The 25,776-nt window shown below is 48.8% G+C and overlaps 1 protein-coding gene across 7 annotated transcripts in view; it reads left to right on the forward strand.

The window, feature by feature from the left end:
* Hth (Meis homeobox homothorax) overlaps positions 1–25,776 on the forward strand; it is a 570,441-nt gene that overhangs the window by 225,404 nt on the left and 319,261 nt on the right. For 5 of the 7 annotated variants that reach the window (XM_078179825.1, XM_078179826.1, XM_078179828.1 and 2 more), the window contains one exon: positions 24,116–24,124. The exons of the other annotated variants lie outside the window; for them this stretch is intronic. In XM_078179825.1, the coding sequence (XP_078035951.1) occupies positions 24,116–24,124 (9 nt within the window). The remainder of the gene's footprint in view (positions 1–24,115; positions 24,125–25,776) is intronic. 7 annotated transcript variants of the gene reach the window in all.

Raw genomic sequence — 25,776 nt, forward strand, 5'->3', positions numbered from 1 at the left:
CAGCAGATTGCGAATACAACCTCGATGCATAACGTGTTCCACTCGTGCGAACTTTGCCAAGGAGACGGGTTGCCGACATCGCGCGGCCGGCAACCTTGCGAAAAGCCCCGTGTATCTTTATGGCCGATTGAAAAAAAATACAGTACGTACGCCGCGACCCGATAGAACTTCGACGGAGGAGGTCATTTACATTGTTAAAACCCGCGTATCTCGTCGAGAGATATTTCACGAGCGTGCACAATCGCGCGGCCAGAGGCGGGGAGTGTTGTGCCACCGTTTCTCTTTCACGAGCGGCTGCGGGAGCGCGGAACGCTTCAAAATCGAGCCTGCGTTCTGTTGCGGCACCGTTATCTCCGCGATCTGGCGAAAATCTCGGTCGCGAGGGCGTGACACCGGCCCGACATGGCCCGCGTCTGCAAAAATCCTCTGGAACTGGTAATTCCAGACGCGTCCGCGTTACGTCGCGACCCGAGCCGAGCCGAGCCGATCGAGGACCGTTTCGTCATTATTCGAGCCGCGTGCCGTTTGATGCCGTCGTTACACGTCGGAGCAATGAGACGTAAAGGTGTGGCCGGCTGCCAGTGGTGCGTGCACAGTCTATTTGTACACAGTGTTTCGTTTCGGGCCGACACACGCGCTCGGTGGTAACTCACCTTAACCGGGCGTAATTGCGCTCGTAAGTTCCGCTTCGCCTGGACGCCCTCTTTTCCTCGGAGGATCGCCAGCGAAATAGACAACGGTCGGTTTGCCATTTTGATTTAAGCGATATCGATCTTGCGTGGATGCACGGTTAATTGGGCTTTGATTTTTGAATGCTGCGCGTGAAACTGGGGCGAGTTTAATTGGATATTCGTTACCATAAACGTGATACCTTTGAAATTTATATTGCACGAAATCTGTATCAATACAATCTTGTAACAAATAATTATATCATTTTATAGATAATATAAATTCATAAATATAATCTCAGTTACAAATAACACTATATAAAATTCCATGGTTTCTTCTTGAAATCAATCTCGGCCCTCGGATGAGAAAAATATAAATTTCGATCTGAGAACAAAGAAAAACAAAACTGTGTTACTGAAAGTATTAGATCATAAAGTTTCATTTATACCGTTACATAGTAAAGTAACCAATTAGTCGAAAACATACCGATCGCACAAATTCATCCACTGCTTGAATTCTTTGCTATTCTTATCGAATAACTTTTTCCATGTAAGCAAATAACTTGCGAGGAGAGGATCGAACGGGTCAGTGCGAAGACTTTCGTCGACGTTGCTAAACGCGCTGCGAGTCGACGGTAAACGAGTGTCGAAGAATAAAGGGTTAACGACGTAACGGTACCGAGGGTGTGAGGCGGTTCTTTCCTCGCGCCTTGGAGCAAATAAACTCGCGATCCGAGGGCCGAATGGGGGAGAGACCGGGGGATGTAACAGGCCGAGTGGGCCGGGCCGGTGCATTTACATTTACAACGAGACTGATTGAATCTTGATTGAAAATCCACTTAATTAACGACGCGAGCCATTATGTTTATCGCCGGCGAAACTGGCCGCGCGCTCTCTCGCTTGCGGACGCCCCCGTGCTGCGTTTGCCAGGCCGAGGGGAACCGGCGAAATGTTTGGCAAATGCGTAACACGGCCAATCTTCGATCCAAGCGCGTCATCCGGTCCTCTCCCGATCCCGCGTTTCCTTGGAACGATATTTACGAGCGACCGACTCGTCGTTTGACGAGGACCGAGATAAACTCGTTATTTCGGGGACGATCGGCTGCTCCACCGCCGCCCGTTGTTTTCTCGTAGACCGCCGCTCATTTGCCTAACAATCTGCGCGAATGGAGCCTCCTAATTTGATTTCGTATTAATTCTTGATCCACGCTTCCAGCTGGTTTCTTCCTCCCTTTCTCTTTCTCTCGTACGCAAAACTGGGTGTTCGTTTTCATCCTAAAATATTGGAAGTACCCTTTCTGTATCTCTTAGGTCTTTGTTCGCGTTGATTAAACACTCAAGTGACATTAATTGCGAACGAATTAAATAGCTAATTCTTCTTTCATTAAATAAAGGAAACTGTGCCATTTATATTTTTGCAATTATGGGACGACTTGGCAAACCAGTTAACCCTAGGACGATCACTTTCTATTTGACGGCGCTATTGTACATTTTTCTTTACATACCTCAATGTTTTAATATTTATTAACGCGTTGTCGCGGGCAACAATAAGAAATTTTTAATCCAGTTTCTTGATCTTCAATTAGAAAGACTCGTCCTTCGCCCCATACGGGATTAAACTCGACAGAGTAGAAAATTATTTTAGCTATACTTTTGAAAGATGGCGACTGTCAGGGATATGCCTAAGATCCACGAAACTCATCCAAGATCGCGAAATACGAGACGGTGAAAGATGATCATCGGCTAAAAATCGTCGGAAGGCATGGGGTAGCGTGGAATAGAGTCGCAACGGCCGGCAAAGGTGAAGAAGCAACGCGTGCAGGTTGCGCGAGAGAAATCTGGTCTCGGGCGTCCCGCTATGGGAGCGGAGGACTGTTCGGAGGAGCGGCACCGAGGAATATCGATCCATCAATACCACCCAATGCGGTGAACGCGGCATGGTGCGGCGCGGCCGAGATCCGCGGACCGCGATCGATCGGATCGGATCGATCGATCGTCGGAGCGGCCGGCCGGTCGCGCAATTTGCAGGATCGATGCTCGTGCATGCCCCACCACCGCTCGGTATCCGGCCCGCGGAGCGGAGCCGAGCGGAGTCGAGCGGAGCGGCGCGGCGGACCAGCGAGGGGCGCGCAAAAAATCGGTCGTTAATTGGGATCAAGACGTAACCCCACGAGCACGCGGACGTATAGGGACATGCCGCGGTAGTTACACGTATCCCACAGGTACCGCGGGTGCCTTCTGTGGATCACAGGCCGCGCGAGCGCGCGCGCGCGCACACATCGATCGTAGGCCGCGCGCGTAGCCGCTACGTAAGCGCCGCTGCCACCAGAAATAACAAACGACGTGCGATCCTAATTAATTACTTGTCCACTAATTACTGTAATTATATGTTGCCACACCCGCTCGGGCCCGTTCGTATCCTCGAGCCCTCTCTACCTCCCCCCCTTGCCCCCTCGCGCCCCTTCTCCTACCCCGCCGCGTCCCCCGCCTCTCCTCCGCCGATCGTTGACCAGCCCGCTGAGGGGAAGGATTCGTAGCGGCGCGATGTTTATTTTCAGCCTGCCACTCGCGGCAAATCTGCTCGTAATTTCTCTCGCGTGTCTTCGCGCGCGCGCGCGCGCGCCCGCGCCGTTTCAACGTTTCCCCCGGAGCTATATCACGCCAAGGCACGCTAGATACCGGCGTAATGACACCTGGCTGCCGGTGATCGTTGTCTCGCAGTGAAAACCGTCTTTCGTTCGCCCTGGAATCGCGGTGTCTTCAGAAACAAAAAACCCGATTCGTACTTGCACTTTGAATTCATTCGTTCTGGTTTATTCGATAGTTGCTCCGCTGTTCATCGTTTAGGTTCTTTTGTCGTTTCGTGCACTTTGAGAATGGAGCTGGAACTGGTGTCGCAAGTTTGCGTTCATACTCTCGTGACATTTTCGAAATTCCGCCCGGCTATTTTACAAAAGGACGATCATCAAATTCTCATCGAATAATATACCATGTATGATAACTAAAATGATCTCTAAACGAAAAGCAGATTTCAAGATTGACGTATACAATTTCTCTAGACACGATAACGTTGCCACTCGGATGCATCTTGTCACAATGAAGCGGTCACATCGAAAGACGTCCCAGAGGGACACCTCTATCAGAAAGAAGTATCATCCCTCCGTTCTACCGGCAGCGCAACTAGCTGCCAAAGCGTTCTGACGATCCCGTGGTCCTCGAATCCATCCATAATAATTCCGTGATTTTCTTTGGTGCCCTCGGGAACGCGGTGGAAGCGCGCGGTGCCCGGGGTCCGTGGGTGCGGGAACACGAAGAATTTTTGGGGGGTTTCGATGCGGCGGGGTCCGCTAAATTGGCCCGTCGTGCACCGCGCACGGCAAGAAATATGACAGCGGACCGGGGCCGATGATCGGAATAAAGGATCGAGGGCGGTTGGCCGAGCGACAGGTGACACCGGCAAAAAGCCGCCGTCTCCAGGATTACGAAAGAGGCGGTGCGTTTCATACTTGGCCTGATGAGAGACCGTCCGATCATGGTAGAGGCCGCGGCGTCCGCACCGGAGGATCGGGTTCGACGCGGCTCTTACGTGAAAACAAGAAGACGAGCGCCGGAGAAAACGTGAGACGGCCGGCGAGAGCGAACGGAAGAAAGAAAAGAGTTGTCCATGCTCGGCCTTTGTCTCCAATTAACCGACCTCCGCGGACAAATTAGGTCGCGTCTGCTACGTGGGTATAACGATCCGGTGTACGTCGGTTTCGTCGCGGGATCGGCCTCTGCCGGACCATCCTTGGCGAACGCCGATAAGAGGACGTCGGGGGGGAGCGAGTCCTTCGAGAGGATCTCCCGCATCGACACCAGTTCTCGGCTGCCAATCTTCGCAGAAGCTGTGGGATTCAGTCTTGTTCTTCAAGTTTTCTTCAGACCGATTTAGTTAGGACAGTCGAGTACTGAAAGGAAGTTCCGCACGGTCTTAAACCTGCGGAGAGTCAACCGTTTTCACGATTTGATCTTGACCATGGTCCATCGATGACCACAATTTATGTACGCTCTCCTGAGTTCAGAAGAATTATAGCAGATGTTTTATGTATAAAGACGTAACATGTTATGACAAACAATCCTAATGTTTCACCGCTTTTAAATTTTATGCTGCGCCTCGTTTTACTGACTGAGCTTTGCCCTTTTGAACCTCGCAGTACTCTTCTTCACCATTTAAGTTACGCTTTCATTATCGTAAGTAATGTGGGCTTCCACGTATATATACATAAATGAAATTAAATTAAATCACGGATGTGAAAGTGCCATACGCAACGAGATCGAGGGGGATTCGAACGATTTTGTACGGTAGCTTAGGTCCTCTCGTAAGGACACGGTGATCGCTCGGGTTAGGTAAAATTTTCATAGAATCGCAGAAAGAAAGCAGGTGGAGAACCATCCGGCGGACAGTGCGACACGCAGAGAGCAGTATGCCCACGATATTAACCTCTCGGTAGTGTGTATGATTGGACCAGCAGATGTCACTCGTTATGTAAATGGCCGAGTGTTTACGAGGGGACACCTTCGGTAACTAGCTGCTCCACTCGCTGCTTCGTCGTAATGATGCGCTAGAAATGTCTTTTCGTCTTTTTGTCCGCCCTCCTGTTCCTCGTATTGCCTCCTCTGCTTCTTCTTCTCCTTCTTCTTGTTCCTCTTCTTACTTGTCTTCTGGTACTCCCCCCGCCATGTGTTCGTTGACTCGTTCGTCAATATTCTTTGGCGAATGGGTCTGGCTGGTCGCTTTTGCTCTGGCTCCTCGCGAGCAAAATAATCGTCTGTCCACTTGACAGCGAAGCCCGGCGGAAGATTCATTTAGTTCCCGCGTCCGCGGTGTTTACAACTCTCGACGCGACTGCGTAATCGTTACCGAAGAGAAGCGATTCAATGTCAGTTTCCAGTTTCGCATCGGATCGTTCTATTTTCCAACCGCGAAAACCTGGAGCAACGACGCCGGAGCAACCGCGCGGCCCGTCTTCCCGCGCGAATTTAACGTCCGACCATTTTATTATTCACCGTCGTGGATCCCCACGACGTTGCTTCTCGGAATCGCTCGAGATCGAGATCGATTCTACGCCGGCGAACATCGGGCAACTCGAGCAGCTCGAGTATAAACATCGTTCGATCAACATTTACAAGCGTACTTCCGTTTCTGCTGATCCTTTTTCCAGCGCGGTTAATATGTTTCTCGATATCCGCGAAAGCGTAAAAAGTGCCGCGAAAGAAACTGCCGACAAGAAGTCGAGCAAGATCTTCGCAGCACCTCATTCATCGATCTGATGGCCAGGTGACGATGCGGTTTATACGATTTAAGCATGCTTGCTAGCGATCTGCTTTCCTCTTATTTCAATCGATTCGCTAATTGGCAATTTCTCATAGAATCGAAGCAATTTACTGGATGAAGTAAAAATTAGAAAATAACTCGAACGTTAATTCTTCCGATCCTAGCATCGAACGCGTGTCTAGCATTCTCTTCTGGTCATCAGAAGGGCAATTCGTGTCACACAGATTCTTTATTTTGTAGGAACCTAATGAATGCTAACTATTCTTTAGACTACTTAATATTACTATTTACGAATAGTAATAATAAAGAAAAAATTTCAGTGAACGGGTTAAAACGTCTACCGAGTCGAGCATTTTCCGCGACAATGAATACGTCCATTGTTGCTGGATGTTTCAACGGCGGATTCGTAATTGGTCGGCTGTTCCGGAGTGTTCGTTCTGCCAATCCGACCGGCTTATAGAGACGCATCGGTAGATCCCACGTTAATTACCCCGAGTTGTGGCGAATCGCGTCGAGTTCGCTTCGCATCTTCGACTCCGGCAGTGGCAAGGTCGCGCGTGTACGGCTCCTCGCTGTCGCGAGATCGTATCTGGCCGATGACGCGGGCAACGATCATCGCTCCGCGTACGCGCTGTATCTTGATCTCCGCGAGACAAGGCTCCGGTTATTTGAAAGTTTTTCGCCTCGCCTCGCCGCCTGTCCGGCCGCGAGGCGGACGGAACAACGCCGGCCACAGTGGCCGCAAAAAATTTCGGTACCCGAGGGACCGGCCCGGGGAACGACGATTTTACGCGGAGCCTGATCAATCTTATCGACTACGATCGATTAATCTTCCATGTTAAGCGTTTTAATTGCCGACTTAAGTATACACGATTACAAGAAAGTCCCGGAACACGCGCAATTAAACGCGCTTAATTTATGTCCAAGGATTTTCGGAAATCACCGAACGCGTCGCGCCCGACGTGACGCGAAGACGCGCTCGATAATCGACATTTCTCTCCAAACTGTTTTTTTTCAACTTGAACGCGTTCAATTTATTGTACCGTCATTTTCGAACGGTGAAGTAATTGTAGGTTTTTGCGTGGAATTGACAGATCCAATTCCTTTAAGTAAAGTTGTACAGCTGGATCCTCCGGTCCTGGAAAATGAAAATTCTCTATATATCAGTTAACAATCCAAGCGAACCTGTATGTAATACTTACGTGACACATGTGAAATACTATACAGATTAGTAAAAATGCGTAGAAAGCGGACAGAAACGCCATTGATTAATATAGGACGCTCTTACCAAACACAACAAACCTACACGGTGAGACAGACACGCAGCACGCGAAGCATTCTTTGATGTGCATGACTTACTGTAATATTGAGTAAGTTGTTAGCAAGCTTCGCACAAGTCACGTATGCACGGAAATAAATTACACTGTGAAACAGATGTAAATACAAATACTCCTAGCCATCCTCCTGGTCCTTGCATCCAACAAGATGGAATCTGACACTGCAACCACGCGAGTGTTCTGTTATTGGAACATTCCTGACACTCCGCTTGGATGATCGAGGTTTTACTGGATTTTACACTCGATTTCGAATTTGGTGCGACCCCTTAATCTAAACTAGATTATAGTAATTGAATGAAGGCGCATCTGTAAACGCAGAGGGTACTTTTATATAACACCTTGGTTCGAGCAAGAAGATGCTGACCGGGATAGGAGAACGTAGGAAGATCTGTGCTGCGAAACGAGATCAGCTCGCTCGATCGCAGGTCGCGCGGATTTCCCAGCGCCGAGGGGACAAAGAGCCGCTGTTCCGCGGAGACAAAGGAAGGGCGCAGCCGCCGAAGAAAGCGGGCTTAATCAGCGCGGCCGCGGCAGCCGCCTAAACAAATCAAAGTGAATTAACCCGGCAGTAACGTGTCCGCGTAGAAAGCCCGGAGAAGCAGGCAATAAAACACGAATTTTCAGATAAACGGGAGAATGGAAACCTTTATTGCGGGTCGCGCGGCGAGCAGGACCATAAATAAAGCCGCATTGTGCGTGAACAGTGTCGCCGCGTCGGACCCCGAGAATGGCAGAAAACCGGCGGAGACGCGAAAGCGAAGAGAAACGGGATGCGAGAGGAGAGGAAGAGAGAGAGAGAGAGAGAGAGAGAGAGAGAGAAGGCACCGAGAACGGAGAGCGGCGAGAGAGTTTGCTTTGTGGGTATCTTCTCTCTTCTCGCGACTCGGTGCCACGTAACAAGACTCGGGACTCTGCGTCTAATTGCGTTAGATAGCGCCGGCCTTATTAATAACCCCCGCGACGGAGGGATTATCCTGGCAGGAAGATATCCAGGAACGAAGGAAACGAGTCCTGGACGCTGCGGGGACCGCGTGAGAGGCGAGAGATAGTGGACACGGCATTTCACTTAATGATAACCCGTCGTCTCCTTTCGCCCGCCCCTCGGACCCCTCCTTGGCCGCCGCCGCTCGCCTCTCCTCTCCTCTCTCCTGTCCTCGACGGTGAAAAGGATCGAGAGGATCGCAAAGGAGGAAGACCGGACTCTTCTCCGCGCGTCCTCTTCTCTGACTCCCTCGCGTTCCGCTTGTCCTTGCCTTCTATCGTCGGGCCGATCTGAGCGACGGCACCGGTATCGAGGAACGACAGTCGCCACGAAAATTCTTTATAACGTGCTCGAACCCACTCGGTCTCTCGCGTGTGCACCGGGGATCCTTTCGTTCAACGAGACTCTCTCCGGAGACCGTGGTTCGTGTCCCCGGGATCCCTCGGTTTCCAAGTTCCTCGAGTTCTTGTTCGCAGCGAGAGGATCACGACTCGGCGCTGTTCGGGTTCTGGGGTGGTCCAGAATCCTATTCAGAAAAGTCTGCTTGAAGTCTAGCTGCTACCAAAAGGGGAGACACGTCTGTGAAAACAATGTTCCAGATCCCGCGACGAGATTCTCTTCGGTCAGAGAGCCTCTTTTGCTAATCTAACCAGCGGACTAACAGCGAGGCATGTAATACTCCGCGGCTCCGGTTGGATGAAATGCCGTGGATTGTCATCGGGATACCGGTTTCGCGTTGAAAAACGACGTTTCCCACGCTCCGACCGGATAATATCTATCCGAGCATAAAGCGAGGCGTGTAGACAACTCGGTTCTCGTTTCTCGCTCTCCTCCTTCCCCGAAAGGATTCTTTCGTCCTGGCGAGAGGAGTCGACATAACTCGATGCTGGAAGGGGATTTGCATGCGCGTGCGAAATCGCCTCGGTGTCTCGTTACAAGCCGGGCGTCATCGGCGTCGTCATCGTCGTGGTACCTTCTCGCTGACCGGCGCGACACCGACGCCACGTTTTGCCACGCTTTGCCACGCTTAGCCGTCCTTTGCCACGCTTTGCCATCCTTTGCCACGGTTTGCCACGCTTTGCCATCCTTTGCCACGGTTTGCCACGCTTTGCCACGCTACGCCACGCCACGGCGACGCCGCGTGTATGGCCGGGCCCTTACGGATCGCCGATGCAACATTGACAAACTAGGTATGCAAATACCTACTGCAAATACCCGGGGTAACGGCCGGCGATCAAAAGTCATGTAATGGTATGGCCACCATCAAGGCGAATGGCCGTGGCGTGGGTGTAGCGGAACGTTCGCGAAGATAAGACGGAGATAGCCGTGGACGGAACGAGAACGCCGCAGCCTGGGTACCTCGAACACGTTCTTTCGCCTCGGGATCGTTTCACGGATGCGTCAACGCCGCTCGATCTCCGTTTCGAAAAGAATATACCTACAGGATTGCTATTACAAATCTTGCTAACGAAACTGCGACCCGAAGCGTTCGCTATGCGCCGATGCTTGCCGGGGAAGTCTTGCGAGCACGATGATTTTTATGCGTTTCGACGAGTTATTGCTCGATAACATATGGCTAGCTTTCTTTTTCAACGATTCTTGATTTCGAAGGGTTAAGGATAATCCCATGGACCAGAAATAGTTTAGGAATCTCGAAAAGGATGGTTAAAATTTATCCAGTTTAAATAATCAGCCACTGACATTGGATCTACATTTCCATAATAAGTACAATCTTATATAATTCCTCAATTGTATAACAATAAAATTCTATATTTTCATCAGCAATTTTTAGTAATACTTGGCAAAGTATCATAAAACCTTTCTTGTTTTTCGTACACGTTTCGATAAATGTTCCGTTAAGAATGAAATGAATATAAAATATTCTAAATAATTAATCTTCAAATATTGTGGAGATTTTGGTTGCGCAGACGAACGTTATAATTGATCTAATTACTACTATCACAACATTATCAATCACTATCCTGTGAAGCTTTTAAAATTGTTGGACACGCTGTAATCTGTTGTACCTAATAGAAGTGCTATGAATACACAAGGACTAGCAGCCTATATTGATAGTTTCGTCAGACTCGTTAAGTTCGTTCTGCGACCGCGGCTAATTGCCAATCGAGCATTCGAGGGCGTGGACCGATTGGCCTGGCGGAATCGTCCCCCGAAATCATTAGTATACGAGGTGCAAGTATCCCGGCATAACTATGCGGACGCGTCTCCGGCGTGGCTGACAGTCTACGCGCCACTTACCGGACACATGGCAGATAATAACGCGAAGAAGAAACTAGCTGCCCTCCCTCCGAGTCCTCTCGGCGACCCTGGTTACCGGCTCTCTCTCTCCCCGGGTACACGCTCTCGTAAGCCGCGCCGCGCCGCGCGGATTCCTCGCGCTGAGAAGCGGTTAGCGCACGCAGACGCGTCCGGAATGCTAGCAAAACCGTCGCGCGCGATGGAATCGTGCGCTCTAGGTGACCATTTTGCTGCGTCCTCGGCCCCGCGGTATTCCGCCGCGGAGCACACGGATCGCGGCGAATCCGCCGCGGAAATTCGGAGTATGCGCGAATACTAGCGATCACCTTGGTATTTTCGCACTAACGCTGCTATAATTGATTTCTTATTTACCGCGGCGACCGTTCCCGGAAGCGGCGGGCTCCCGCCGTGGCAAAGACCTCTTTCCGGCGAACCAGTCGGCGAGATCGAGCATCGTTCCGCGAGCGATCCGAAGTGCCGCGGAATTCCCAGTATTCCGCTTCTTCGTCGATGCCGGGCTTCGGGTGGAATCCATAGTACACGGCTCGAAAGAATCGAATGAGTGTTGCGGAACATCCAGCCGGCAGGAACGATCGCTCTTTGCTCTGTCTACGCTCTTGCCTGCGAGTGCTGCGATCTTAAAAACGGAGGCAAAACGTTGGATTGGTCTAGGTGCTCTGGATTTCGACGGAACCGTTCGTCGCAGACGGTGCTTGCGCGGGTAGACCAGGAACTTTGAATCTAGATCTTGATCAAGAGAATGGCTGCAAGAAAACCGACTAAATAATAGCCCTTTGGCTGCGACAGATTTTGATAGAGACCGTGATTGCAGCGCAAGATAGTTGAGAAGGCTGGAACATGGAACAGTACTGCATAGGTTAGTTAATAAAAATGATAATAGTGTTAATAGATAGACTGCGGATTTTTATCCAAACAAATTATCTGTCTTCATTGCACGTCATATTTATGTCGTTTCTTCATTCATTTCAATGAGTTAACATTAATACAATACAATATCTTATTATTTTACATTTCACCCAGTCATTTTTAAAATAAACACAAAAATCTACGGTCTATTTATACGCTAAAAGTTTGCTTTCTACCGACCGCCAACAGTAGGCTAAGGGTTGAAAGCAGAGATAAGACATCAGATCTTGAATCTAGATCTTGGTGAAGCAGAAATCGACTAAGTATGAACGTTTAAAAGAGCCGCAGAGGCGAAATTTGCATAATTCTCTCGCGACTTTCAGTGAACTAAATGTTCCAATCGTACAGAACGCGAAAGCTCGCCGATTCGATGCGAGCTTAGAGACCCGGCAGAATTTCCGTGGCGGACTCGCGGAAACGTCGAGCGGAATAGAAGCGAGCTAGTGGAAGACAAAGAACGGTCGAGTGCGTCCAGAGGCGAACGGAATCACAAATTAGGCACGGGGTCCTCGCGGGTCAAAAGATGTCCTGCTCTCCGGGGCCTGGCTCGCATACCGAGCCGCAGCCGCAGCCACCGCCGCCGAGCAAAAAGTACAAAACTGGTGACCCGGCTGCGGGGCCCCCGGTCCTCCTGCCGTTCGCCTCGGAACCACCATACTTTTTGCCGACACTCCGCGTACGAGAACGAACTGTGTCCGGCGCGAACGTCAGCAGAATGTAAAATATGCAACACGCCGGCGCTGCCTCGCTCCTGTTCGCCGACAGTTCGCGCAGGAGCCACGGAATTGCGAAACGCGGCCGACATTAGGACCCTCCTCCCCCCCCTGACTCTGCGAATATTCTATTCGTAGGCTCACGAAACCCCGATTTCGATGTTTGCCAAAATTTGCCAACTTCGGAACAGAGCTAAAGCCGCTATTCGAATTGTTTGGAATGAAGAATTGGTCTGAAACAATTATTCGAATTAATTCGATTTCGTTCAATATTTTATTCGAATAACTCATTACTTCTTATATATTATTGTATTTATTTTAGTCAATTATTTGAATAATTCTTTGTTCGAGTTTGTTATTTTATAAAAATATAATTGTACATATAGATTCAGGATCAATTGAATTTCAATCAGTTATAGAATTAGAAAATTGTCGATGCCTTCCTGTGCGCTTGTAGAAAGATTATTTATCAATTTTATCAGAAGTAACAAACTAATACGAAATAAATAAATCGATAAATTATGTCCACAGACATTTTTGCACTCTACAATCTTTACTAATCTGGATTATTTTTCGTATGAATTGCTACGTGAATTCTTATTCGAGTGAAACCTTAGTCGAACAATTAAAGTAGATTTATTCGAATAAATTTATATCTAGATGAAATATTCTTTATCTTTACTTCTGATACATCATCCGAATAAAATGTTTGCCAACTGCACCGAAAGCATCGAGCACTAAAAGAAATTCGACGGTACCGCTTCTAAACCTCGCGAAAATAACGAGGCGCGGTTCAAGAAAATAAAAATCCCAAGAAAGTATTTCAAAGTTTTTCCGCGAACGTATCGCGGAACAATGATTGATGTTTCAAGGTGTGTAGATGATTGCGCGCCGTAAGTTCAAAGTTAAGGTCCGCATACCACCGCGACGGGCGGGTTCGAGTAGACAATGTTCCTCGGTGATCGACGTCCTTTCTCCTCATTAATATTTCCCACGCGCGCGTAACCACGAAGGAATTACAATCGAAACAATACCATTACTCATAATTTAGATTGGAATCTTTCCCTCGCAGCGAAAGAACCCGTCGATCGTAATCAGATATGGCTGAACAGAGCGAAGGTTCGCGGTTCGCCCTGCTTGTACATACAGTTCAACGCGTTCGTCCCCGGCCGATGAATATTTCATTCCGTGTTCGAAAGCGAAAACGAGGCTCGCGTCTGTTCGACGGTGGCCGTCGATTCGAATGCTTTCATTAATAGTTCATCGGGAACGGCTCGTCGAAAAATTCTGTTCCCGCGATATTAAAAATAGACCGTACCGAGAAGTCCTGCCGATTTATGGTCAAAGACGGCAAGAACGCCTCGCTAAACTTAGCATACATATTTCAGAATCACTCGGACATCCGCGAGCCAGTCTATAAATAAAACCGGCCGTCCCGAGGCTCTTGCCTCTCAGGTAACAATTACAAGCTGATTGCCAGAAAAACCGTGAATAGTATACCGATCAGCGGGCAACGTAAACTACAAATGATCGCGGTTAATGATCAATTTCGCGATCGATATCGAGGCAGAAAACAATCCCGGCCAAAGAAACGCGAGCGAAGGCAGCTCCGCTCGGCGTCCTTTTCCACCACATAAAGAAGAATCACGCCGCCATAAAAGAGAGCACGCGGCGCAGCCGGAAAGTCATTTATCCGTTGGATGCACGGCGTATCAAGACATATCCGTCCGGGTAGTCACGTCCCTCGATCGCGTCGATCTTCGAGGATCGAGTCCGCGGTAAGCATTCGGCAAATGTCGGTGGCCGAGGGGGGGCCCTCCCCGGCCCCGTTCGTCGTCAAAAATTTTATTTAATATGAAATAAAACGCATTCCCGCGTGCTGTGCGTGCCAACGGCGGAGGAGAGGGCATCGACGCGGCCGCATCCTCTCGCGGCCATTGTGTTTCTCCTGTTCGCCGGCTCCCGGCCGTAGGTATCCACGGATCGTCGCGCGGGTTCTCAACTTCTCAGGCAACCCGGCCACGGCCGCGCCGATCCGCCGGCCGACGAGATCGGTCTCGTTTTTCGCCGAACAATTTTCCAGCGGTTCCGCGCGATCGCCGGCGAAAGGGGCGCGCGAGAGAAGCCACGGGGAACCGACCATTTCGGTTCCACCGCGGCCGGAATTATGTGCACGCGAGCGAGCCCCCTGCACCTGCCGTGACGTGCCGCGCCGAAAGTTTCCGTGAACCAGGCTTTTGATGCCTCGAGCCTCTCTCGCGTTCCTCGATCGCCGGAACACACGGACCGTTATTTCGATAATGGAACATTCGACGGCGCGGAATCGTCCGCGGTGGAAAACAAAGGTGACGTCGCCGGAACGAGCGGCGCCGCTCATGGCGGGAAAGTCACGCCCGGTGAACGGTCGCTGAGGATCCGCTGATTTGTTACTTCCGGTTTACTTTGCGCTTATCTTTTTATCGCCGTGAGCACCGTTCGGAAGCGTTGAGAATTCTTTGCCGGATTCACTTGAAATTAACACCACGATATCTCAAAGTACTTTCAATTTTCCAAAAATACTCTGTGTAAAATACAAAGCATTAATACATATTTCAAATCAAAATTTTGGTGTTGCGGATTTTAGTATTTGATTTAATCAAATTGAAATTGAAAAGCTGTGTTGTATGGCAGCAATTGCTTTTTCCATGTCCTCCCGTTTTGGAAAATCTAATAAAGTTAAGAAAATACGATAGACTGGAATAAAAATTGATTTTCAAATCTTGCAAAATAGTTTCAATTTAAATATAATATCTCCAATTGTTAAAGAAACGAAACTAAAATAGAAGTCATTTTGAATGTACATATGTTGTTAAGAAATATTTCTCTGCACGCAATTTTGTACGACAAACGAAGTCCCCGCCGGAGAACCACTGACCGGTTGACGTTTCTTCGCGAGAGTCGCACACCGGTGCAAAAGGTATACGCGTTGCGTATCTCCGAGGACACTGTCGCCACAGGCAAAAACACTATTGAGTTAATCAACTAATTTATAATTAAAATTCCACGGTGGGAGCCGTCGGGAGTCTCGGAGCCCCTTCTGTCTCGCGGCACGGCTCGGCTCGCCGCGACTCGCAAGAAGCGAGCGCATCCACTGTCTGGTCCCCGTCGTTTCGCCGTAATCGCCTTCAGATTCATAGAACACCAATTAACCGGTGATCGACGCCCTACCATCCGCTGACTGCCATTCCCTCGGCCGTCGTGGCCGACCGTCGAAAAAGTCGACCTAGTTTTACGCTCGAGTTTAGACTCGTTCCGGCTAGCGGTCCGTCCGGTTCCTTCCTTTTCGTCGCATTCCGGGGGCAACGATTCTCTCTCTCTCTCTCTCTCTCTCTCTCTCTCTCTCTCTCGTCGATGCATCGTAATCCGAACATTCGAGTCACGAAGACTAAAATATCATCGATACGGCAGACTATGAAATTACTTGCATGATCAACATCCTCTTATCAAGATGAGACGCTGCGATTTAATGTTCAGACATGAATTCTCGCTTCACTCTTATTCAACGGAGGATGTATTTTTTTTTGTGCTTGTGATAATATTTACTATAAATAGTACAAGGATGAAGTTATTATGAAGAATGGAAAAACATCAGAACATTATAAAATAATATATGTATGGACGGTTTAGAAGTCAATCAGAGTAAAAACACTTCTCTTTGATAATGAGTGACGCAGTGTAAACACGTCTTTATCATAGAATCTTCCTGTTGATAAATCAATATAGCCGATTTCTTCATGAATAAATAACAGATCGCAGCACTTATATTGTCCACGGAATGACTAAACAAAATTGCTGAATGAGAATTATCTTTTATAAAAGAACGTTGTCATTTTGCTTCTGTTTGTTTTTTGGTTCAGTTCATTTCAATGTTAAATTATAATAAAAATTGAGCTTTGCATTATTAGTGGAATTATCATTTTTTTTATAGCTAATTTGTAAAATTCTTATTTTTCTCAATATTAATGGTCTTGCAATGATTGTCTTCTGAAATATCCTATCGTTCGTGGTAAGAAGCATCATCAACCTCAAGGGGGTTGTAATAATTAATCGTTAACAATTTTTTCATCGGCAAAATACTTTCATCAATCTGAAGAATCTGCATTAATCTGAAAAAAGATACATCAACGGTGATGTATAATTGTTTTAATCAACTGTCTTCGAGATACTAAATTACAATTATTTTCTGTCGTAAGTCAGACACTTTTTCTGAACACAATTATTAATATCCACTAGAAACGAATTTCTGAAAAATTAGCACCACGCTAGAAATCGTATCTGCCACATGCAGTGCTTGTTTCCTTTGGATTCCAAAGGCTCCGGTTATCATGTTCGCATTTTGCCGTCCGAGCGGCCCATCGATCGCGACCGTTCACGCTTTCTTTCGCGGCATCGTGCATTTGAAATGTTCACGGAGGATTAGCGGCGTCGTCGGCTCTCCGATTATAATTGTAAAAGCGACTGCGTCGATCGCTCGATATGGTCGCGGTGGGTACCGCGCGGGCCCCCGTCTCTGTAGCTCATTTTAATCCAACAGGACGGAGTTTGTAAGACCGGTCGATTTGAAAAATCCGCGAAGCTGTTAGAGTGTCCGAGAGAAGGTAATGAAGCAGCAATACGAGGGACGCCGCTCATAGAGTCCTTGTCACTTGTCATGCTCCGTCGGCCACGCTCGCTAGATCGCATTAATTACGCGTATTAGAGCCTCCCGTTTTCTTCGTGCTGGTGTCACGCCACCCACATTGCCGGAACAGATTTTTATTCCTCGGCCGGGTTGTCAAGGTCCTTAACCTAACGACGGATTTCATCGATAGAAAATAAACATCCCCTCGTCCGCGAGTTCCCTTTCAATGTTGAAAACAAAAAAGAATCGGAATTCCCTTTTCGCTCGTCACACGTTCGCGTTCAAACTTCCGCGTCGTTACGCTCAAAGAGCCAACATCGGAACATGCATTTCGAGTACAGGCTTCGTTTCAGGGAAACCGTCGATGCGTCAACGCTCCCGAGGCGTCCATTTGATAACTTTTATTTCCCTCCAGTTGTTTCGACTGGCCACTCTATTCGCAGGGCTGTAGCAAGGAACTGCGAGCCAACTGTTTATTATTGAACTGTTGTTTTACTGGCGTGATCCATTTGAATGACAAGTCGTATGCGACATTCTTTAAATCGTATCTTCGTTGCATTATCTATTGTTATAAGTTGTTTGGATTTCAATAAAAACAAGAGCAGAAGACTTGTAATATCAGGCATTATGAAAAAGCAGGTTTTGTTGTCAGAAATGACTCGACACAGCTGACAGACCGTTAACATTGCAGACTTTTTTAAGTGAATTTTACGAATAAATTGGATCAAGTTTTATGACAAAAACTTTACAAATTCTAAATGAATTCAAACTATTTATTTCTATGAAGCATCAGTTGCTAGGTCTAATGTTAATCTGTCGGTAGGTCTAATGTCAATAGTTTTAATTGATCGCAAACTGCATTGAGCAATGAATCCTCGAATCGAAAAATATTTGCAGGGCTATTGTCGGTATTAATCGATAATGAGTTATACGTTAGTTCGAAAATTGGTTGCGCCCCCTTACCGGTTCGACTTCTTACACGTTCGGGATACATTAGTCTCGGAAACGTGAATCGGGCGTGACAGCAGGCGTGTGAAAGTTTCCGCTCGGTTTCCGATCGTATCGAACGCGAAATATTCGCGAAAAAGCAGCAGCCAGGTGGAAAAGCACCGGCGAAATTTCGGAGCGGAAAGGGGGCGATGTTCCAGCGCGACCGTTCCCCCGAGGAGTCGGGTCCGGCGGGTCGGGGTCCGGCTGGCCGGGGAGGCGTCGGGCCCCGAACGGGCATAACGAGTTTTTGCCGTTGGAAATTTGTTAAGGGGAATGTAAAGAGAATAAGTGGCGATTCCCTTTCTCCCGTCCCTTCGTGTCTGACCGGCTGGGTTCCCGTGGCGTATATAGGAGTCGCAGCCGGTCGCTTGTGACTCGGTTGATTGACTCCCGGGAATTGGAGGCACGGGATACCAGAAACGAGCGGCGCTAGCTTAGCGAGACTTAAAAAGGAACTGGAGCCCGAGGTTCGTCTTGGTCTTTTTGCGATCGCGGCGACCCCCTTTAAGCGCGCGCGGATCGACGTGCTCCGTTCCCTCGTCGGCTCGCTCGATCATGAGCGTTTCACGGTGTCTTTCGGCCCTCGGAAACGATCCGATCGGGGACCGGCTCTCTTTCTCTCTCTCTCTCTCTCTCTCTCTCTCTCTCTCTCTCTCTCTCTCTCTCTATCTCTCGGTACCTTTCCTTCGCCGACAGCGTGGACCGGCGCGGACCGGCGAGGCGTCCCGCGGATATCTAGAGCCGCGTGGCCGATCGGATCCATGCCGGATCCATGGGAACCGACCCTAATAACCGGCCGTTCACCATTTCCACGGTTATCCGGCCGGATCGGCTCGCTCGGAGTCACTTTGGCGGACTCGAAGATCCCCGGACTCTTCCGAGGAATCGACGCGCATTAATTAACCCGATTAATTGACCGGTTCTGTTTGCGCCGTAGCGGCGAAGTGTCGCGGCGCACCGGGCCAGGCCGATCGCGCGCAGATCGTACAGTAGATCGAAGTGAGACGTTAAGTGCGCCTCGTACGTTTCGCCGGTCACACAAATTCCCATTAGGCGAGCGCCACGACCGCGGCAGCCGCCGATTCTTCGGGAGTTCGGGACGGTGTTAAACGGTGCCCGAGTTTTTCTTGGTATCCCGCCGCCACGCCGTGTTGAATTCGGCGGATTCCAGGCGTCCGGAGCGAGCGAGCGAGCGGCTGCCTTGGCCTGGCCATTGTCACCGTTCGCCTCGTATTAGCGGCGGCTTCACGGCCCGGGAGGGGCCGTGGAGATTAATTAGGGACGATGTTTTAGCGGCAAAAATGAGCCGGGGCAAGAACCGGGCACCATCAGCAGCCGCCTGGGCTCGCGCTAACTAACCGGTCGACGCCAGCGAACGATCGAGCGGGGGCCCCGGGACTCGTCACCAGCCGCCAGAACGCAAGAACGTGCTACAAATTAAGCCCGGATAGGCAGGAACCATCTCGAAAATTCGGGCCGCGTCCCCACGAACGATCGTTCTGTACCGAGTCACTTTGCGCGCGGCCCTGGAATTCCGCCGGTCAGATCGAAACGTACGATTCGAACGTTTAATTGGCCCTTATCGGCCGCGTATCCGCCATACTTGCCACCGTTGGAATGCCCCGGAATTGTTTTCGGAATGTAGAATGCGATCGCCGGAACTATCGTCCAATCTGCGGCCCTCAAAACTCCTGTTTACGAAACGGCCACGGGACTTTCTGAAAATTACTCCTTGCCTCCCCAAAGACCAACTAGCGTTCGTACGGGGAAAGTTAATTGGAGCCACACACGCTGAATGACCGAGCGATAGAGAGTAACAAAATTTCGCGACGGCGTGTCACTTTGATTTCTTCTTATTTTACTTGGAAATATTATTAATGCATATTTTTCAGTATCATGTGGGGAAACAACATCCCCTGGAAGATCGCCGACTGATCCAGTTCTTTCAAACCGGTCCATTAGGTTCTGAATCATGTTATCGTTATAACATTCTCTGATATTCAAATGCTATCGGTATTTTCTCCATTCTTTAATCATTGATTTTTCACTGGAATAAAGAAATTCGGCGCGTGGTTTAATAATGTTTGAACCACTATACAATATTCTATAATTTATAAGAAAGGAAAGAAAAAATATTGGAAAAGATTTCAGTGGTCACTCTATAGATCATTTTATTTTTGAGCGTTTCAAGGAATAGAAAATCAAAGCAAATAATGATAGCAACACTACATTTATACTACGATCATCAAAGAATTAGATCAGAGACGCGTAATCCGGTTAATACTATATACGATCAAGGACGTGAGATCGCCAGGACCGAGTAAGAACACCTGGTATTGTCCAGAAGCTCGGTAGCCTTCGTTGGTCATCCAAAAATACAGCGGCCCGGTACTCGCCAAGGCTTAGGTCTTCGAGGAGTGGCACGAGGCGACGCCGGACACACCGTGTATCGACCTCGCCGGGCGATTTCGACGGTGATTTCGAAACAGTCGGTCAGAGACGATCCATGAATACGTCCGTCGCGGTACGCCGCTTCGACGGGGGGCTTCTCTTTTGGCAACGCCAGAACGATTACCGTCGGATTTATCGCGCTCGTTCCGTGTCATCGTGTCATTCATCGCGCGGTCTATTCGTTCCGGGCGCCGTTTTATAGACCGGCCGTCAATTTTCACCCCCGACCTGTCTCCATAATTTGCGCCTATATTTGAGACACTGTCCCCCGGTATTATAATTTACGCATACTCGGCACCCGGTCTTCGTTTATCCTCCGAACAATCTCTCGGATACCTTTCCTTTGTGGGTGCCGAAATACGATCCGTTCAGCTGGCCTTGGACGAGCCAATTTGTTCCTCGTGAAAATCGAACTGCTACGGTACGAACAGCTGATTCAATCTTATTGGAATATTTTGAGGAAACGACCGAGCGAGTTTAACCCTTTTCCGAGGCCGATGCTTTCTCGAATATTGCGATTTGGCCTAGTTGGTGATTTATATCGGTTTGGTGAGATTAAATTAGAGCGTTTAATGTAATGATTGATAGATTTTAAATTGGTAATTGATTCGAAAGTTAATAATTCTTTTCGATTTCAAACTTTCTCGTGTTCTGTCGATTTTGGTTACGTTACATTATTAGATCTGTTCTGTCCTAGCTGGTATGTACAAAGCTTAATGGTAGACGGGAAATGTTCTATTTAGTTTATAGGCGTGTTTGACATGATTTTACAATTATTTGGAGCAGTGTGAAATGGCGAGCCTCCACACACGACTTCCCGCCTTGCTGGACCTCAAAAGTTGCCCTTAATAGAATTCAAACGACTGACAAACCGATCGTTCGAATAACTTCGAAGCTGCTTTTAAATCGGGAAGTTTCCAGTAGACGATGTTTGGTCGTTCTGAATGGACACGGGTAGAAGCTGCGTAGAGTCGCTTCTCTCGGCCAAGGAGGATCGGTTGCGCAGCGCCGTCAGGAAGCGTACCGCGTGGCGCTTTTATCGATCGATTTGCCGTGTCGATCGGCAGCCGAGGCGCTAATGGGTTAGTCAGCTTGAACACGACTCCGAGGCACGGCTCCGTGCGGCGAGCGTGCGAAAAATCGGTGCTCCTTCTCCCTCGGCCGGGACTTAGCCGTGGCTGCAACATATGTAAATGCCGGTGCACGCGGCCCGGAGAACGCACACGGGCCCCGGCTCGCGTGTTCCCGGACCCGTTCCTGGGCCCGTTCCTCGAGACCGGGCACGTTGCTTGTACAGCCCCGGAGAGCTATCTCGCTCGCGGAGACACCGAGTCGCGCCTAGGAATAATAAATAGAGATAGACGAACGTAGATAGCGACGAAGGGGACGGGGCGACCGCGTGTCCTGCCCACGCAAAGATTATCTCGAGGAATTATGAGTGACCGCTCCGGCTTCTAGGTTATGCAAAGCCGCGGCTATCGACGCCGCTCGTCCGTGAAATGGACGACTTCGAACGGTCCAGCTTCTGGTCACTCGGGTCGCCGTGGCTGGATTAACAGCCGCTGGGAATGGCGCGTATCTGGAACGTATGAACTCTGGGAAAGTGTGTCTGGAGAGGGAGATTCCTTTGCGCTGCTCGTAGCGTCGAAAGATGCGAATTACTTGGAACTTGGTGTTGATCGCTTTCTGACGATCTTTGATTTTCGTGAACCGAATGGGCGAAGACTTTTAAGCGATAACTGCTAGATTGGATTCGTAGCGGACATTTTTTAGAGCGCGCTTGAACTGTAGCAAAGTCAGAGACAGAATAAAGACTATTTAATTCTCGATCTACTGAGGTCCCCAGCAAATACATAATTTCGCGTAAGGTACCTGTTAATTAGTATTGGTTTTTAATTATTTACCACTGACGTTTAGTCTTATATTAATTATAATTCAAGAACTCTTTACTCTGTCTTAAGGGTGCAATAGTTTCGTACTTCCCGGGACGCTGTCTATACGTAACACAAATATACAAAACAATCACTCAATCAGCAAAAAAATAGTTGCGAAGATTATATCAAATGTCCACAGATCGGCTCCAACTTCGTCGATTTACATCGATTAAAATGGATCATATAAAGTTAGCAAAACGTTCTCAGGACCTTCCGAAAAGCGATCTTCGCTGGTTAATACGAACAAATGCAGCATTGTTCCGAATCACGACACGTTAAACGCTAATCCGTCGCGCGGGTCGCTCGAGCGTTGCAGCGTGCCCCGGCGTTGATCGCTCCGACCGCTTGTCTCCGCGTGGTTTTTTTAATTACCGTAATTTATGGATCGCGTCGATCTCGCGCGTTGCCGAGCGCGATCGCAACAATGGCAAGAAGCCGTGCACAGTCGTCCGTGAAATGCCCGCGGATTTCACGGGGACGGCGCGCGGCGCGGAGCGGCGTGTTTAACGCGACGCGCGGCACGCTCGTGTTGCGCCGCCTTTATTATTCCGTCCTGTTCCCGCGATCGGGGCTGGCTCGCGCTTATTTTGTAATTGCTGGTGTCTCGCGCCGGTAATCGCACGGTAACGATCGCCGCTCAGCCGGCGAGCGGAGCGTTGGCTAATCGCCGGGAACGCGATTATTTCCGCGGCCGGCCTCTCGCGAAGCAGCTTCCAGTTTCCATGGATCGCTTCTCCGATCTCCTCCCTCCCGCGCGGATCAAAGGACGACGAGTCGCCGCGTTATCGACTAGATTCCACGGCATGAAAAACGCGCCATGAAATGTCTTGAAAAATGTTGGAACCGATGAGTCGGAGTCATAAAAATGTTCCGAGATCTTTGAAATCGTTACGCTTGGAACTGCATTTGCAATTAATTGTTAGAGCTATTTGCAGTTACTATTTAGTTTCTCGCTCATTCGCCGTTCTTTTAAATACGTATTTTATTCTAATATTATTACGACGCGATTAGAATGTGTCTTGAAGTGAACGCTCCGGCAGCGTGCAACTTTAAACAAGACATCGTTAATATAGGTTAAGGCAATTATTTAAAAATTCATGCAATCCTCTCTGAACTCATCAAGTTTCCAATGTTTCAACGTAAATCTACTTGCGCTCATTAATTTCGTAATATGCAATGGTAACCTTGTTGACTGGTAGCATCAATTTCATTAAAAAACGGGTCATTAATTCTTGTTCTAATTTCTCTTTCTGTATAAATCAACATTAACAGTTTGTGTTCGTGTTTTCGCTGCAAAATACCGTTCCCAGCAGTTTTCTTACAGTTTTGCAAATACCGGCCCGAGATTAGGTAGTTGATGCGAACGGGAAATGCCCGACTTCCTGAAAGAAATGGGATCCAGTCTATTGAGCGGCGTCTCGTACGTTTCAATTAGAGGCAACAAAAGGTATCCCGCGCGGCCGGACCGGATTTTCGAATTTTTGCGATCGGCGACGTCGTAACCAAGTAATTGTCGCCTCCATCCGGCCGTATGGCGCACCGTCCGAGAAGAATGCCATTCGTGCTTTTAATTCCGTTTTGCGCCGGCCAACGGAAAGTGAGTTTTTCGTCGTGAAACGCTCTTTAGCGCCGACCGGGCAATTAGCTCAGAATTATCCGTGCATTCTGCCGGCTGCCTTCGCTCCTCCTCTTCTTTTGTGCCCGCGAAGTCGTACGGCGAGCACTTGTTCCGCGGCCGAGGCGAAAGAGAGAGAGAGAGACCGGAAGCGATCCTCGCGAGCCGTCCTCGGGCCCCGATTGAAATTAGTTGGTAGAAAATATCGATGGAAAGTTGCCTGGCACAAATTCGACTAAAGCTTCTCCCTTTCTTTTTGTTTCAGACGCCATGGGTAAGTGGACAAGAGTTCTCTTCTTCTTCCTCCTCTTCTTCTTCTTCTGCTTCTTCTTCTTAGTCTTTTCTCTTTTCCTTCTTCTTCCTCTTATCGTCCTCTCTGCCCCGTGCAGGGTAACTGACGTCGTCGGTAAGCTCGACACGATCAAACCGATCCTTTCGGCGCACGGAAATCCCTCGTCGCAATTGCCGCGCGCGCGCACTTTAATGATCGTAATTAACGGAGCGGTGGTTCGTTACACTTGTAACTCCCGCGTCGACCGCTCGGTTTTCATGCCGTGTGCTCGGCCCCGTTCGAGAAAACTCGACCGGACAACGATTTAATCGCCGATACCGGAGACACTCGTTCTGTACAGTTCGCCTCAATATTCTTCTTTACCTCCTGACCGTAGAACGGGGACGTTCCACTGCACCGCGATCGGTTCCATTGTGCCCGGACTCGGTAGAAACGTTGGGAAAGCGCGAAGTTGCAGCCAAGAACTGCCACAACGTTTTACCTATCGACAATCGCTTGACAGTCTCTCGAGAAGCAAACATAAATCGATGATTTCTTAATAAATTTCTCAATAGCAACAGCCGATTTATTCGTGAACCAATAGGTTGTCTTGTGCAACGCCATTCAATGATTCCTTCCATAATCTGTGTGGATAAATGATACACAGATTAGCAAAGACAGTAATAGAATCTACTGATGCTGTTGCATTACCGTTGCTGTATTAACATCATTGAAAGAAAAAGACACGTTTTTATCTAACTTCTGTTTTACGCAATCGTCGAGTGAAATTTTTATTTTTCATAACGATCCGCAGTTCAATAATCAGTAGAAAAGGCTTTCTAACACTTTAAGGAGAGTTGTTTTTTAATATGGAGAAATAAATTGTAGCAGTGATATATTCGGTGCATTAAATTACAGTAAAATTGTCGTTCAGTTTTTGATAGGAAGAAAGAAACAGTGTCTGCTTTCAGTCTCGTTATCAGTAGCTTGTAATGCTGCTCGGTAGTTTTATTCGCAACTTGCTCGCGTAAGTGGAGTGCGCAGGACGCGTCGAAGTGACAGCTGTGCCTGCAACCGCTTCTGCAGAAATGCAGTTTTTGGTGCGCGTCAACTTGGAGTCATCGGTGACTCCGAGAGCCACGAGTTGAACATCCCTGCTGTGGAGGGTCGTCGCGTCGCGGCGACGTTATCTGTCCGGTTTTCGGCCGATGTCCACGCGGCGAGATCAATTATTCATTGTAGATTCGGGGCGTATCGATGCGACTGGCCGGACAGAATTCATGAGAATGATTTTCCACATCGGAGAGGATCCATTATTTATTTACCACCGTGCGTTACACCGCGATGCAAAGGCCCAGCGTCCGATAGTTTGCTCGGAGCTGCGGCTCGTGACTCTTCTCTCTCTCTCTCTCTCTCTCCCTTTCTCTTTATCTCCCTTTCTCTCTCCCGTTCTCTTTATCTCTCTATCCCTCTCTTTCGCTCGCTCTCTCCAGTTCGATACCCGCGTCGAATATTTTAGCATAGCGTTCGGTCGGTGACGTTAATTTGTCTTCGGGGGAGGAAATTGCGCGCTGTCCACCGAAGTGAATGATAGGAGAGAAAGAGTGAGGCCTTCCATTGAGACGCGGTCGCTCGTGAAGTCAACTGAAGTGAAC

This window comes from Augochlora pura, chromosome 4 (genome assembly GCF_028453695.1).
Source record: "Augochlora pura isolate Apur16 chromosome 4, APUR_v2.2.1, whole genome shotgun sequence".
NCBI classification, from domain to species: domain Eukaryota; kingdom Metazoa; phylum Arthropoda; class Insecta; order Hymenoptera; family Halictidae; genus Augochlora; species Augochlora pura.